This window comes from Mixophyes fleayi, chromosome 5 (assembly GCF_038048845.1).
Source record: "Mixophyes fleayi isolate aMixFle1 chromosome 5, aMixFle1.hap1, whole genome shotgun sequence".
Classification (NCBI taxonomy): Eukaryota; Metazoa; Chordata; class Amphibia; order Anura; family Limnodynastidae; genus Mixophyes; species Mixophyes fleayi.
Window position 1 is genome coordinate 201,646,709 of NC_134406.1, and position 15,349 is coordinate 201,662,057.

General features: G+C 37.5%; 1 protein-coding gene across 3 annotated transcripts in view; it reads right to left on the bottom strand.

The window, feature by feature from the left end:
* LDLRAD4 (low density lipoprotein receptor class A domain containing 4) overlaps positions 1–15,349 on the bottom strand; it is a 262,336-nt gene that overhangs the window by 132,293 nt on the left and 114,694 nt on the right. For all 3 annotated transcript variants that reach the window (XM_075213262.1, XM_075213260.1, XM_075213261.1), the window contains one exon: positions 6,642–6,782. In XM_075213262.1, the coding sequence (XP_075069363.1) occupies positions 6,642–6,782 (141 nt within the window). The remainder of the gene's footprint in view (positions 1–6,641; positions 6,783–15,349) is intronic.

Genomic DNA, 15,349 nt, shown 5'->3' on the forward strand with positions numbered 1-15,349 from the left:
AAACTGATGCAGCCACATCCAGTGAGAGCGCAAAGTCAGCCCTAGCAGGAGATGAATTACAATGGTGCTAGAAAGATTTTGAACCCTTTAGAATTTTCTGATTTTCTGCATAAACATGAAAACGAAGATGGAGAAGAACACACACTGCAGGGAATTTCTCCCCAGTAGAGACTACCTCCACCTCAAAAAGCATAGAATCCAATATCTGGTCTATGGCATATCTCAGACATCCCCCTCCCTCCAACCTAAAACCATACCTCCCAACATTTAGAATCAACTAATCGGGGCATAATAAGTCCGGCCCCATTTCACCCATACGCCATCCACAAATGGGCACATGTGTAAAACTCCACCCACTTTTGGTTTAAACTGGCTGCTTTTGCAACTTACTAAATCGGGATGTCTCGCCAAAATTGGAACAATTAGAGGTATGCTATACTATAGGAGCAAGAGCAGAAGTGGGACAAGCTTACCCATCAAGAACTGTCCAAAAGTATTTCTCAGCCACTATAACAAGAATTTACTGCTACTCCACCACTGTGCCTATGGCATTCATTAAACAGACACTTAGAACACAAACACAGGATTCCTTGATCACTTTTACTTTGTACCAAAATCCACCAATATCTACGCCTGCACCAATTGTAATATGGGATGCACTGACCCCAGAGGCTCTCTTTTTCCATGAAAATATCAACTTCATATCTGTATGGGGGACAATCTACTAAAGCTGGAAAACTGGAAACTTGCGCCTTTAAAAAAGCAATAGTAAAAAATCAGTAGCCTATTTTTAAAAACAACATGTATTATTTAAGGACCACAGATCCCATTGACCAAGCTCAGCAGGATGTGGTTGCTGCCTGCGTCAATGGCTTTTTGCCGCCGCTCAAGACCCTATCCAAATAACTAGCACTAGGTTATAGCAGGAAAAAAAAAAAAAAAAAGTTAAATTGTAAATTGCTATCCACTGAATGAATACACAAAAATCTAAGGCAGCAGTTAAGGAAACAAATTTTATGGCTTTAAAATTGGAGAATTTGACTACTCAGAGAAGTGGAGGAAGGTACACTTAGGAAGTCAAACCGTTCAGACGGACAAACACATAAGGGAACAAGTAGATGGAGCATGTTTTTAGGCACATGAAATAGGTCATTGGAAATCACAATATTCATATAGAAAAACCCTGCAACAAAATATTAACCCTTGTCTATTCCCAGACATACTATTGACTAAAATCTGACAGCATATATACATTTTACTGCACGTAAATTCCAGTAGATCAGTCATTGGTTATTTGCTCAAATTTAGGGAAATGTCTAATAGACATGGCTGCTTTTAAGTCTGTTTTAAAAACAATTACTTATCTTTTGTTCTTACTCATCGCACATAACAGTGGGTCTCTCTCACCAGACTATAGAACACTATTACACAGGTTGTGACTAGTTACTGGTCCTATAACTGAGAACATGCTTTTCGTTGATCGCCCTCTAGAAAGTACATAGCAAAGATATGCAGAGTGAGATCCTAGTTCAAATACAAATGTCCCAAAATACAAATGAGACAGGATAAATACTCACTGGTTAAAATCACCAGTTATCCCTACCAAGCCCCCTCCGAGAGCGCAACAATACCCCATAAGAACATAAGGCAAGTAATACAGGAATTGTTAGAAGGATTTATGTACTCCAGTTCAAAGGTACCCGTCATATACCAGTGCAAGCAGGAAATATGCCAGGCAAAATACTTCTAGGTTTGCACAAAATCTTAAAGCTATTAACAAGGTAGGCTTAACTATCTTCCCTGTGGTACTCAATCATGTACCAATACTTTATCACATTAAGGTGATAAAATACTTTACAGTAGTAATTCTTTATTGTACATTTAGTATTTCTGTGCCACCAGACAGCTAGTTTCAATTTGATAAGGAAGACAATATACCTTGACCATATTCTCGCAAGGTATATGCAAAACTCCACCCTCTTTTCCCAAACCCTTTAGGAGCACTTGGATGACATTTCATTTCCAAGGGGTTCTGTCCTCACACTATGTAGACAATTTGCTTCTTATGACGAACACAAAACTGGTTTCTTTAGATTTATTCATACATTTTGCATTATACAGTCATAAGGATTCAAAAAGAATAATTAAAACAGTTTGCCTAATGTTTGCTATCTGGGTCCTGATAGAACACATGAACAAAGATGTATTTCTTAGAACAGGATTCAGACAATCAGAGTTCCTAGACAAACTTCAAAATATGAAATATGCTTCTTTTTGGGCATGCGTGATTGTCACCAGTGGATACTGGGCTATGCCGTAATCTTTTACAAATTGACACATGAGATTGAAGCCTTTTCTACCATTAAACATTTACAGCATTACAGTATTCAGTTTCCCTGATTACACAAAATACTTTACACTTTTCTGTCATGAAAACTCAATTTTGCATTAGGGGCATTGGCACAGAAGCATAGGGAATAGAGTATAATAGCTTATTATGGCACATTACTTGACATTTTAGCTTAAACTTTTTTACCTTACACATGAAGGTTGTAGCAGCTGTGGCCATATTGGAGGAATATTTTACAAATACTGTTTTAGCTTCAAACACCTTATTTTGTATAATCTTTTTATAGGGATAAATTAAAAGATAAAAAGAAAAACAAATACAACATTTCCAACACATTATGACATCAATAAACAATCTTTTGTGGATTTAACAAACCTAGTCTCTTACATGTCAAGATAACCGGAATAGTATAAATATAAATCTGTGAGCAATAGACAACCCCAACATTATCAAATTTAATGAGATAAAACATGAGCAATAAAAACCAGATGGAAATAACAGGTTTCGCAAACATTTTAGTAACTGCATGAAATCGGTACAAACATTAAAATAGAAAATAAATCCTTCGCATAGGAGTAAGAAGAGTTAAGAGGGGGTGAAGGAATAGAAGGATGAGGGAAGGTAGGGGAACCGCCCTGGGAATGCAGAACCAGGAGGGGGTTGTAAATTCCAGAGATTAGAGAATTAGAAACTAGAAGTGAAATGAAGGGTCATTGTTGAGCTAAATCCAGGGACTCCAGGTTTATAAACTGAAGCCAACAAGTTCCTCAGGACACTAGTGAGCAATTCAATTTTACAAGTATACCAACCCCCCTATCCTCAGTCATTTTTTGAGAGGATAAGCTTTTCAAAGAGATAGCTACCAGGCAAGTAGATGCGCTTAGTAAGAGTCTTTCGAACCTATTGAGATGTTTCAGGAGATCTTGGAGTGGCAGAAGAGCATACTTTAGGAGGAGGTAGTATATGAAGACATGACCACCATATGTGAAAAAAGGAGACAGTCAACTGACAGTATCACCAGAAAAGGGAGAATGAGGTAGATAAAATTTTATGCAAGCTAGTTTGAACAGCCGATGGTACTTACATTGGCAGGCTGTGTCGATTTAAATAAACTTGGATTTGAATCACGTTTTAAATTGTGATTTAAATCACGATATTTTTTTTTGATTTTTTTTTTTAAAAAGCATGGATTTAAATCATCAAAAAAATCCAGGGTTTTAACAAGTTTTTAATGGTAATTGGCATACTGTGCAATATGGACCATAGTCCTTTGAGGTTTCATTAGCTGCTCTACTAATAAAAGGTCTGTATCTATGGCTATTGCTTGCTGACCTAATTTAATTATGACTCATGTGATACAAAGAGGCACAGGCAACAGACAAGTCCAGACAAGAAACAGATAATTCCAGAATCCAGAGATAATGACCAACACCACACCAGTGTTTCAAGTTCAGAGAGAAAGAACAGTTGAAAGGAGTAACTTATCACTGTAAAAGCAACCTTGTTTAAAGACCTCTTGTTTGACCACAATGTTGTGACAACAGTGGCACCAATAGACTGGTGGAAAATACACATTGGTTCAGAAACTGTAGCTGGTAGCAGTAGAGCAATATTCTTTTCTAACATTAGCTTCAGTGGAAAGAATATTTTCCACATTTGGGTTGGTGCAGTCAAAACTGAGAAACCGCTTGGGTACGGACAAAGCTGCATAACTTGCATTTCTTTTTAAGGCGTTCATTAAGCCTAATGTATAGGCTCATTTAGATTTACAAATCAGGATGAGGATCAGTACAGTAGTGGGGACCAGAGGTCAAGAGCGTAGGGAGCGAGGCTGTTTCCACCCAGACTCAACACACAGAAGGGGAGTAACATTGAATGTAGGGGTATACTCTTAACTGCCTTCCCACAAAACTAAGGATTTCTCGTCTTTGTAAGACTTGGAATCTTCTCTTCTACAGGAGGGGGGTGGGTACGGATAGATTTGTAGATATTCGATTCTTCATATTCAAACCACAGAAACTACATGTTCACAAAATCTTAATAGCAGTCTCTTGCTGACAATGTGATATCATCCATGAACATATAGAAGTGTAGCCTATTGACTCATTTTCTCCTAGATGAGTGTTTGCTAACCTTTGACACTCCAGGTGTTGTAAAACTACAAGTCCCAGCATGCTTTGCCAATATATAGCAGCTTATTACTGGAAGGGCATGCTGGGACTTGCAGTTTCACAACACCTGGGGTGTCACAGGTTAGCCAACACTGTCCTAGATGGTGCAGAAGGTGAACTCCAGTGCATAGGAATGATTGCTTTTGCTGCATTATTTAAGTGTTAGTAGGATTTTTCTGTATCTTGAATTCGGAATATCAATTAGGTTGAGGAGTCAGAATTATTCTCTACTGGAACCTCTCCACCTAAGATCCTCAGCAACCTTTTTCTTTCTTTTAAAAAAAAAACATTTGTCCAAACAGGGGAGACACCTAGTAGAAATTCCAACAAATAATGGAGAATGTTCAGAAGACCTGAAAAAAATCTTGCTTAATTGGCTTGGGCATCTAAATCAACAAATACACATTTTAAAAATTGTGCCTCAAGCAAATTATAAGGTCTTTTTCTGATACCTTCATTTTGGTTTCCCACGAAAGATAGGCAATAGAATTTCCACTAGTATTTTACATAATATAGAAACTGTTTGGAGTAGTGATCAGCCAGAGTTTTTCAAATGTGAAAACCTCCCTATTTAGAGCAGAAGCCAAGCCCACTACAGCAAAAAAGTGTGAGCTGTAGGCAAGTCCAACAATCTGAGTCAGTTAATGAGAGTTTTGTTCTTAAGTCTGAAAAGTCATGGATTTCATATGAATTAAATAGCTGGCCTAAACATAAAGACTGATCAGAGACAAAGCTCTGAGAGACCGTGCATCTAACCCTAGGTGAAAATTGATGTTAATGGTAGATGAGCGATAGGCAGAATGTAAGCCTCCCCACATTCAGCGCCCACACCTCATGCAACATATGAATTACTTATTAATTGTAAATTATTATATTACCAAATATTCTGTACTTATCACTTCACTATCATGACATTACTGTACCCAAATCACAGGGAAATACTTATATTGTTGCCAGTTTAAGAAATAAAACTATTATGCTTATTGTAGTTAATGCTGTCTGTTCCCAGTACAAAGTAATTGAGAGTTACTACCGCCAGTGTATTTAGCACCGGTAGCAGCCAGCAAAGAACAGTCATTAATATTTTTTACAGACTCCTGGTATGCTTTTGGTGTTCATGATTATGGACAGCTCTGTGATTAAAAGGATTACCTCAGCAGGTATACAGATTAAGAGGTGGTCTTTAAGTAGATCAACTATCCTATCATGTAGCCACCAAAACTTTAATTATTAAAAGTTTATTATTAAGTGTTAAGTTGAAACTTCACTTGATATCTCAAAAATAAATCATTTGGCAGACAACTTTAGCATGACATTGGCCTTTTCTGGGATACCTCAGGGAAATAGACTTGCCTTGTTTGCAATACAGCCCAATTTTCCTCTAACTACTGTAGATTATTTTGCAACACTTCAGACTAAAGCCTCCAAGTTTTCAAAAACTACATTGAGGTCTTTTGGTTGCACAAGGCAATTAGCACCTCTGGGAGACACCAACTGGTCACCTCTTGGCTCCATGCCTTCTACTCCCAAGTACACCATGGAATGGCAAATGTAAACGAGAGAGGGATGATTTCTAAATGTGTTTTTTCTTCGTGATCTATATTACCATAAACAAATTAGTTATGTCCATCAATCATCTTTATTGGACAGGGAGAGAGCATTTCCTTACAGTTTTATTTTATGTTGGTAAGCATCCCTCAATAATGGATATCGCCAATGCAAAAGAATAAATGTAATTTTCTTATCAATGCCCACCCAAAACGTCCTCCTGTGTGATATTGCCATGACAGTGTTAACATCTAAATTGCAATTGAACGCAAACAGAAAAAATCATTGCACAGCATCTCTGATGTCAAAGTGAACTCACACAAATGAGGAAAGTAGGAAAAACAAACATCTCAAGCAAGCTCTGACCAAATAATGCTGTGTTTGCCACCCCACCCATGTACAGTGCCAACAGAGAAATTTTTTGGCTACAGAGAAAAAAATAACCAATGTAAAAAAAAAAAAAGACAAAATAATGATAAACACTGTAAAAAAAAAGGACAAATAAAACAATGGAATACAAATATAAAGGACATGTAATGACATGCAATTAGAAAAAAAGCTTAAGTACTCACAGGTAAATATTCCAGGTGGAGGGTGCTCTGTCACTAAGGGGCAGTTTTCTTCATCACTGTTATCCCCACAGTCATTTAGCTGGTTACAAATCAGCGATCCAAGATACAAACATTTGCCACTGGTGCAGGTAAATTTGCACTCTAAGGTTTGGGGAGAAAAGAAGGTATTGATTAGAATGTTTATGATCATACAATTCTAACAAGGTTTTTTTAATATATGTTAATGGTAGCAATCCACTACTTAGAGAAATGCAAAATGCAGCTGCTTTTCAGATAACTAAATGTCTATTGCTATAATAATTTCAGAACCATGAAAATAAAATGAATAATTTCTTTGTCACAAGATATTGCCGCTCAACTGATGACGACAACAAAGATGGAATTGACTGCTACAATTTAGTACCAATAAAAGCTAAAACGTTTCTGGTGGTCTGTGTAATATTAGCCACATTACAGTACATCCGTTATCTCCAATGAGACAACATGGTAAAAAGTGTGCTATCCGATCACATCCATATGTGCTTGTTGAACATCTCATTCCAAAACCATGGGCATTAATATGGAGTTGGTTCCCCCCTTTTCTGCTATAACAGTCTCAACTTTTCTGGGAAGGCTTTCCACTAGATTTTGAAACATGGCTACATCTATTCAGACACAATAGTATTAGAGAGGTCAGACACTTGCATTGGGCGACTCGGCGTTCCAATTCATCTCAAAGGTGTTTGCAGGCCTATACAGAGCCCTCAACCGCAAAGTTCTACACCAAAACACTCTTTTTTTTTTTTTTTTTTTAACGCTGAAACAGGGAAGGTCCTTCCTCAAATAAGTGCAACAAAGTTGGAAGCACACAACTCTCTAGATGTCATTAATACCCCCATTCACACTGCACCAAAAACCCGGGTTTTTGCGGGGCAAGCTCAGATGACCCGGATCGAGGTGCAGTATGAATGGGCCCAGATCTAATTCCCGCGTCATCAGACCCGGGTTTTTTGGTGGGGTAATTCCCGGTCCGTCCCGCGAAGCCTGCACTACGAATGGTGCGACCCGGGTTTTTCAACCCAGGTCTCAGACAATGTAAAAGAAAAAAAAAAAAATCATCACAAGAGGAGCCAATCAGAGCTCCTCTTGCGATGTGGTCATGGACATCACAAGAGGAGCAGACCTGTGTTCAGTATGATTGCGGTCTACCTGGGAATTTGACAACGGAGGAGCTTCTTCCCCCCTCTGTTCCCCGGCAATATCCCAAGTTCACATACCCAGAATATTGCCTTGTGGAAGCATGAAAGCCGTATAAGATTTCACTATTGGAACTAAGGGGCCCAGGCCAAACCATGAAAATCAGTCCCAGACCATTACTTCTCCCCCACCAAACTGTATAGTTTGCAAAATGCATTCGGGTAGGAAGCATTTTCCTGGCATCTGCGAAATCCTGATTTCGCCAATAGACTGCCAGATGGTGACGTGATAGTGATCACTCCAGTTGACATTGCACGTGGGGCTTGTGTGTGACCCCTCAGCCATTGTAACCAAAATCAAAGAAGCTCCCAACAAACAGTTCTTGTACAGACCTTTCTTCCAGAAATGGTTTGTAACGCCTTAATGAGTGTTGCAACAGAGGTCAGACTATTTTACATGCTTCGCCACTTGATGGTCCCATTCTGTGAGCTTGTGTAGCTTACTGCTTTGCATGTTTCCACTTAACAATAACCGCAATTTCAGTTAACGGGGGCAGCACTGGTTGGACAGAAATTTAATGAACCCGACTTGTTGAAAAGGTGGTGTCTATGACAGTGCTACATTGAAAGTCACCGAACTCTTCAGTCTCACAATGGTGCCGTTATGTTTGAGTATGGAGATTGCATGGCTCTATGTTTGATTTTATGCACCTGTTGGCAGTGGGTGTGGCTGAATTAGGCACACACTAGTTAGAAGGGGTGTCCACATACTTTTGGCAATGTAGTGTATTTCCATAGCTGGGTCCAATACATGTGTTACTACTACTACTACATGTTATACATACTCATACAACAAATTTCTTAAAAAATAAAATATTAAGTACCATATCATTGTTCTTGTATAATCACATCCCCATTTAGCTCTACATTTAGTGTAGACTGCCTGAACGCTGTCTAATGGGAAATAACTAGAGGAAATCATATCATGGAATATGATAATATCAAGAGCATAGCAAGGGATATTTCCCCCATCTGGGATAATTCTCACAGCATGTATCCTCTCCTCCCACACAGTCACGTTTTATAAATAGAATAACACTATTTTCATCTGTCAGCTTCAGAAGACCCCCCCCCCCCCCTCACACACACAAAAAAAAAAACATTGCAGTGTTTAAAGAGGGAATATGAATTCTTCAGTATTATATAACTTAAATACACAAATTCAAGAATAAAATGAATTCTATGTGGTATCTTTCATAGTTCAAATATTTTCCAGGTTTAAGGCCAATTGCCTATTCCCAGTGTTTACCTAAAACGCTCTGGAACAGACTTTTTAAATTGTACCTTTAATTTTTGCTACATGTTCATTGAAACATGCAGATATATTTAATCTACACAACAAACCTTACTACTGCTAATTAACATTACCATATGTGCTATTCTATACATGCCATTAAACAAGTGTTCTAAATTAAGTGGCCAATATATTCATGGTTGAATACTTGCGGTACTGAAATCAAGCACATTTTAAACAAAGCTTTCAAAACATAATTAAAACAGGAGTTGATTAAAACAACAAATTCATTTAATTGGTTAAATTTATTAAAGTCATGGATACCTAGTTATGTAATAGGACATAAAAGCTTGCTTAATGGTGTTTTCGCACTTAGCATTTATATTTTTTGAATTGAAGTGGAAGCTGTATTTTCTTCACTTACTTGGTTGTCAGAAGAGTGCAGTTTATGCAGGAAGCCATTTATAATCACAATCAGTGACAAATTAGGTGCTATATATGGTGGTATGTCATAACGCCAGTCTCCTACTGATTTCATTGTAAAGCTATCAAATTCCATTCATTACATTTTCCATATCGCATCTTCTAAATTTCCACTTTGGTATTGTGATCAGTAGTTTTCCTGCTCAAATACTTAAGAATCTGTATCTCAAGTCAATGTCATAAGCAAAGTTTATACAATCTTTTATAGCTTTCAGGTTTAATGCATGTTGTAGTTGACTCTTGAAAGGAATAGTAATGCATGAACAATACTTTTAATTAGCCATGTCTTAACTGACATGCAAGTTAAGAATTATAAAATTACTACATGTTACAGTAACATAACTGGGGCAATGGTCTTATGCAAATTGGAACCATTAGCATCTTTGGGGCCAATGAATGTGTAACAGAGAATGACTTTCAATTGAATTACTATCCAAGGGAATTTGATTCCAAAATATTAGCACAAGTCCTATTAAGAAAAAAAAAATCAAATGGCTTGGAGGAGCCACCATATTTTATTTAAAGCAACACCGATGAAAGATTGCATCTGGGAAAACTGGCAACATGGATACAAAAATCAGTAAGGAGAACAGCATTTTTCAATAAAGTTTAGCAGATCTGGATAATTTAATTAACGCTTACATTAAGTCCCACAATCTAAATCTTTTAAATCTGCTCTTAGTACATTAGGCTTTCAATTCTGTGCAGACAGGTCAGAGAGACAAGGCCTGAATTTGTCAGCTCCTAGCTTAGTGCTGCATTCATAGATTACAACTGTCACTAAAAGATAGTTGTAACTGTCAGACATTTCTATCACACACGTTTCCAGGGACATGATTGACATGTATATTGTCGACACCATAATACAGACAGGGTTGAAAAGTAGACAATTACATTGACAGTATTAACAATTCAAATGTAGACTGTGGCATTGGGTTGACAATAACTTTTTCCACATAATACTGTCGACATTTGAATTGTGGATCAAATGAATGTCTAGTTGTGGACCACATACCCTGGAAATGTCCCTATTTATCAGTATTTACCAACTGTACAATAAGAGTCCTATTTTCTGCATGCTAGATGATTTATTGAAAAGGGTATTTAAGATGCCAAAAACATGCAGTATTGTTCCACTGAGTAAAAAAAAATAAAAAAAAAAAAAATCACATTGTACACAGGCTCAGCAGCAAAAAGTGTCCATGAGTCATATTTTAAAGTGTTGCCAAATAGAGTGCACATTGTATGCGTGTTCATGTGTGCATACCTTAAGGGGAATATTTATACTTACTGTTGCAAAAAGAGAACAATGGTGTTGCCCATAGCACCCAGTTTCTGCAATTTTTTTCTAATGCAATTTAGAACCTATGATTGGATGTTTATCGCAAGCTACAGCATCTGATAAGATCTGCTAATTGAGCTTTGTAAAGTATCCCATCTGTTCTAGATTTTGACTGAAGAATGGAATAGACACTCACATTGTGATCGTTGGATACACAATGCACACAGGCACTTTAAAGAGACAGACCACCCTGTAGCAGTTTGGTACCTGGGACTTGAGTGACTGGCTTCCCAGTATCACACACATAAGCATCTACAGTGAGGTCACAGCAGAACATTAGGTTTCATCATTTCCCTCGTTCTTTTTTTTATATTACCTAGGAGTTTTGGGGGTGACGATAACAATGCATTATGCCTTAAGGCTTAAACCATGAGTATTATATTTTTAAATTATAGTTTTAATTTAAGGTATTATCAAATATTTAGACATGTTGCAATAGAAAGGTATTTGAGTAAAATGCTGCAGGAACAAAAAGAAATTCCGTGACGCATAGTTTTAGAACAGGAAATAAGCAGCACTGGGTCCCAATAATTCATATGGCCAGAGAAGGGCACTCTACATTAGCTATAAAAATATTGCTTGGACTAAACTGTGTTACCAAGTCCTGGATGGGTCATATTTGGGAAAATTAAAACCAAAATCCCTCTTTACTGAGAAATGTAATGATTTGACCAACTGCAGGAAAAATAAAAATGGATAAAGATTTCCTTGTGTCCCCCTTAATTGCATTACTGGATACAAACCAAAGCATTTGCTCCAAAATGTATGGATCCTCTCTAAATTGAACACATAATTTATCTTTTACTATACTAGCGGTTAGGTCAGTGTTTCCCAAACCCAGTCCTCAGGGCTCCCTAACAGTGCAGGTTTTCCATATCTCCTTGCTGGAGCACAGGTGTATTCATTACGGACTGACACATTGTAACAGATCCACAGGTGGTCCTAATTATGTCACATGTGATCCAGAAAATGCTGCACTGTTGGGGAGCCCTGAGGACTGGGTTTGGGAAACCCTGGGTTAGGTACAAAATTTACACTAGCCTATAGCAACAAGACACTTTTTTCAGTGTCTAACTTACTAGACTACTACTAGACAGACACAATCTAAAACTGAAAAGGACTCCTACAGACACACAGGTTTCCGTATCACACTAACAAATTGGTATATGAAGGATTTGGGAAAATAAAGTAAAAACTGTAAAGCACTTCAGCACAAATCCACAGGTAAACAAACTCTTCAAAGGTTAGATGTTAAAGGGATATAGTCTAATATACAGTAAATAAAACTAAAAATAGGATTATTTAAAGGAATAAATGTATAGGGGATTACGTGGTAATATACTGTAAAGACCAATCAGGGCTGCATGTGACCAAAGCAATGACACAAGTGGACAGGTCAAGCCAATGGTGTAACTGGGTACAGTTTATCCTATCCCGCCCACTTCCAAACCAAGGACATCCCAGATTAGCAGAATTTGAGGATTGAATACAATGTAATGTGTATATGCAGGGGGTGCAGCAGCAACAGCACCCAGCATTGGCAGGTATACAAAGTGCATAGTTTATACAACTTCATTAAAAACAGGTTTTCGATTGGCCATTAGTGCAGCATCTTGGACGATCAACTTTTTGGTTTTATTATTCATAGTTGGAGAGTAAAAGTTCATATTCTTTGTTATACTAGATTTTTTTTTTTTCTTTTAAAGGCAAAAATGTTTGCCCATTTTTTAAATGGATTAATATGTGAAGCGGACTTAATTCCCTATTAATGCTCCTGTAACAACGGTTAGGAATTACATATAGATCAGAAACAGTTACACATAAATGATTAAATCTTGCCAATCAATGCATAGTAGTATTGATGTGCTACGAATCGAAAATATGTATTAGACCATTAAGAAATATGACACCATATTTGTTAGTCTAATCATTTCAAGGGCAGGATTTCATAGCTATAAACTCTGTCTAATGTACTTTATTGTATCGTTTGGAGCTTTGAGACAGACTAGTTTACACTATATATATATATATATATATATATATATAACGTGAGATAAATGGAATAATAATTTTATCTAACACTAATGATACAATGCTAGTATTAGGACGAAGGCACACGAGCAGTTTGACAACTCTTTAGATTGTAAGCGCTCACAAGCAAGGGCCTCTATCCAATTGTTTTCCTGCCTACCCCTATTCTGTCACCTGCACACCCCTGTCACGTCACCTTCTGTCTGGTTCTCTAAGCCTCAACTTATTCACAATGTGCAGTGCAAGAGACAACCTATGTTGCTGCAGACAGGTGGATCTCACTCTGGTCTGCTCACAGCATGTCTCTGTCCCCCACTGCATTGTGCTATTGGTAGCTTAAAGCTAGGTACACACTACAGAAATTTCGACCAACTTTTTATGCCGAGCGATTTTACATGCGATCGATGATCCCCTCACTCGGTCCGTGGACTGCATACACACTAGCCTTGTTTAGGACGATAAAGGGAAGAGCGGACGTCCCTTTAGCGATTTTTTACAGCCATGTTGTCGTGAGCAATGACTAATTTCATACTCACTGTTGTGGATCGGTCGGAAGTTTATACACACTACACAGTGGAAACGAGATTGGACCGAAAATATTAAACGGTACAACCAACCAAATGAGGCGATAATCGTCCATTTGGGCAGACTTTCGACCATCGTGTCACTGCACCCACTGACCCGACTTTTGAACGAGCAGTCGTATGTCGGCTGTTTGAGCCGATTATTGGATGAAAACAGTGTAGTGTGTACCCAGCTTTATTTAGCACTATGGAAGATCGCCTAATGTTCTCCAAATATAACGCTGTTCCTTGTTATTTTGTTCAACTTCCTTTTGTACAGTGCATCTGACCTTTATGGAACCAATACAAAATATAGGTGACATGATACATAGGCATTTGTTTTCTGCAATTAGAAACTCTGGAATAAGTTTCTAATTGGGATGGGGGGGGGGGGAGGAGGAAGGGGGATGGAAGACAGGTGACCATTGCCTCCCAAGTCTATTCAATGACCATTTATTAATGTAAATTTACGATAGGTATTCTATTCTGGTGCAACAATGTTGAAAAACACTGTATTCACCAATTTCCCCCCCCCCCCTCCATTATATATAGCTTAGGTCCCATTTTAAGTCTTTAAAAGACGGTCCTATGTGTATCTGCTACAGGACAGATACTACACATCAGGTAGCTTGCTGTGTAGTCACTGACCTGACCCCAGTTGCAATTATTAAACAAATACTATCAATCCACACATTTACCAGGATTTTTTTTTTGCCGCCACCACAGATGGTTTTACGAGTAAGATGCCAAAGAACGCCCCTGCGTTCATCTGTAAGACGTATTATACATGATATAATCCGAGTTAGATACTTCTGGATAGTTACTCTCTTGCTGTAATGCATGGTCTTCGTGAATCAAAGAATTATGTCTTATATTTGTAGTTTTAAAAATATTTAATTATATAAAGACTGTAAAAATGAAAATGCCAACATATACAAGCAATAAAGAAAAAAAGAACGCAAAACCAGAAAGCCCATACAACTATAATTTGTTTGGGTCAAGGACAAAATTCTGCTAATCATAAATTAGAGCACGGTACACAAAAATGTTTTCTTCTAGTCTGTAGTCCATAGCAATTTACAGATATCCACTAAACGTCATACCATATACCCCTCATTTAACTTGTACTAAAGATTCAGGATCATTTAAGGAGGATACTTTTTGGCTACACAATACTATTCTGAACATTGTTGGGTCCACTTGATTAATTTGCAAGTGTAAGCTATATTTAAACTCAACTCAAGCATAAAGCCACATTGTCATAAGATGCCTGCCACTATCCCATATTTTTCTTTAGAATTTTCTCAAAAATAAACTTAGTCTTAAGCTAGATACACACCAATAAAAACAACAGCGCTGGAAACTTAATGAACTCAACACCCAGTGATAGATCTGTGGAGTGTGGATACAATATTTATTCACTGTATAACAGATAAAATATCATAAAAATGAAAATATACATAAAAAAAATACAATTCTTATAGCATAAAACCAGATGTGAATGGTAGTATACTAATGAATAAATCGCTGTCCATACAGCATATACATGCAGATTGCAATTTTGGATGAAATCACTATGACTGAATAATTCAATGTCTATAGTATAAAGCAACAAAGTATCAGAATGAATAATTCATAAGCGTGCTCCCGAAGGAGCATATCAAATGTGTCAGCTCAAAAAACCTATGATATTGAAGTAAAAAATAGTGTGGCCACACTGGATATTATAAATCACTCCAGGACAATAGACTCCCATTGATAGAAAATAGAATGTTCATCCAATAGATAATATAATGGAGTTCCCAGGGTATTGGCAAAAA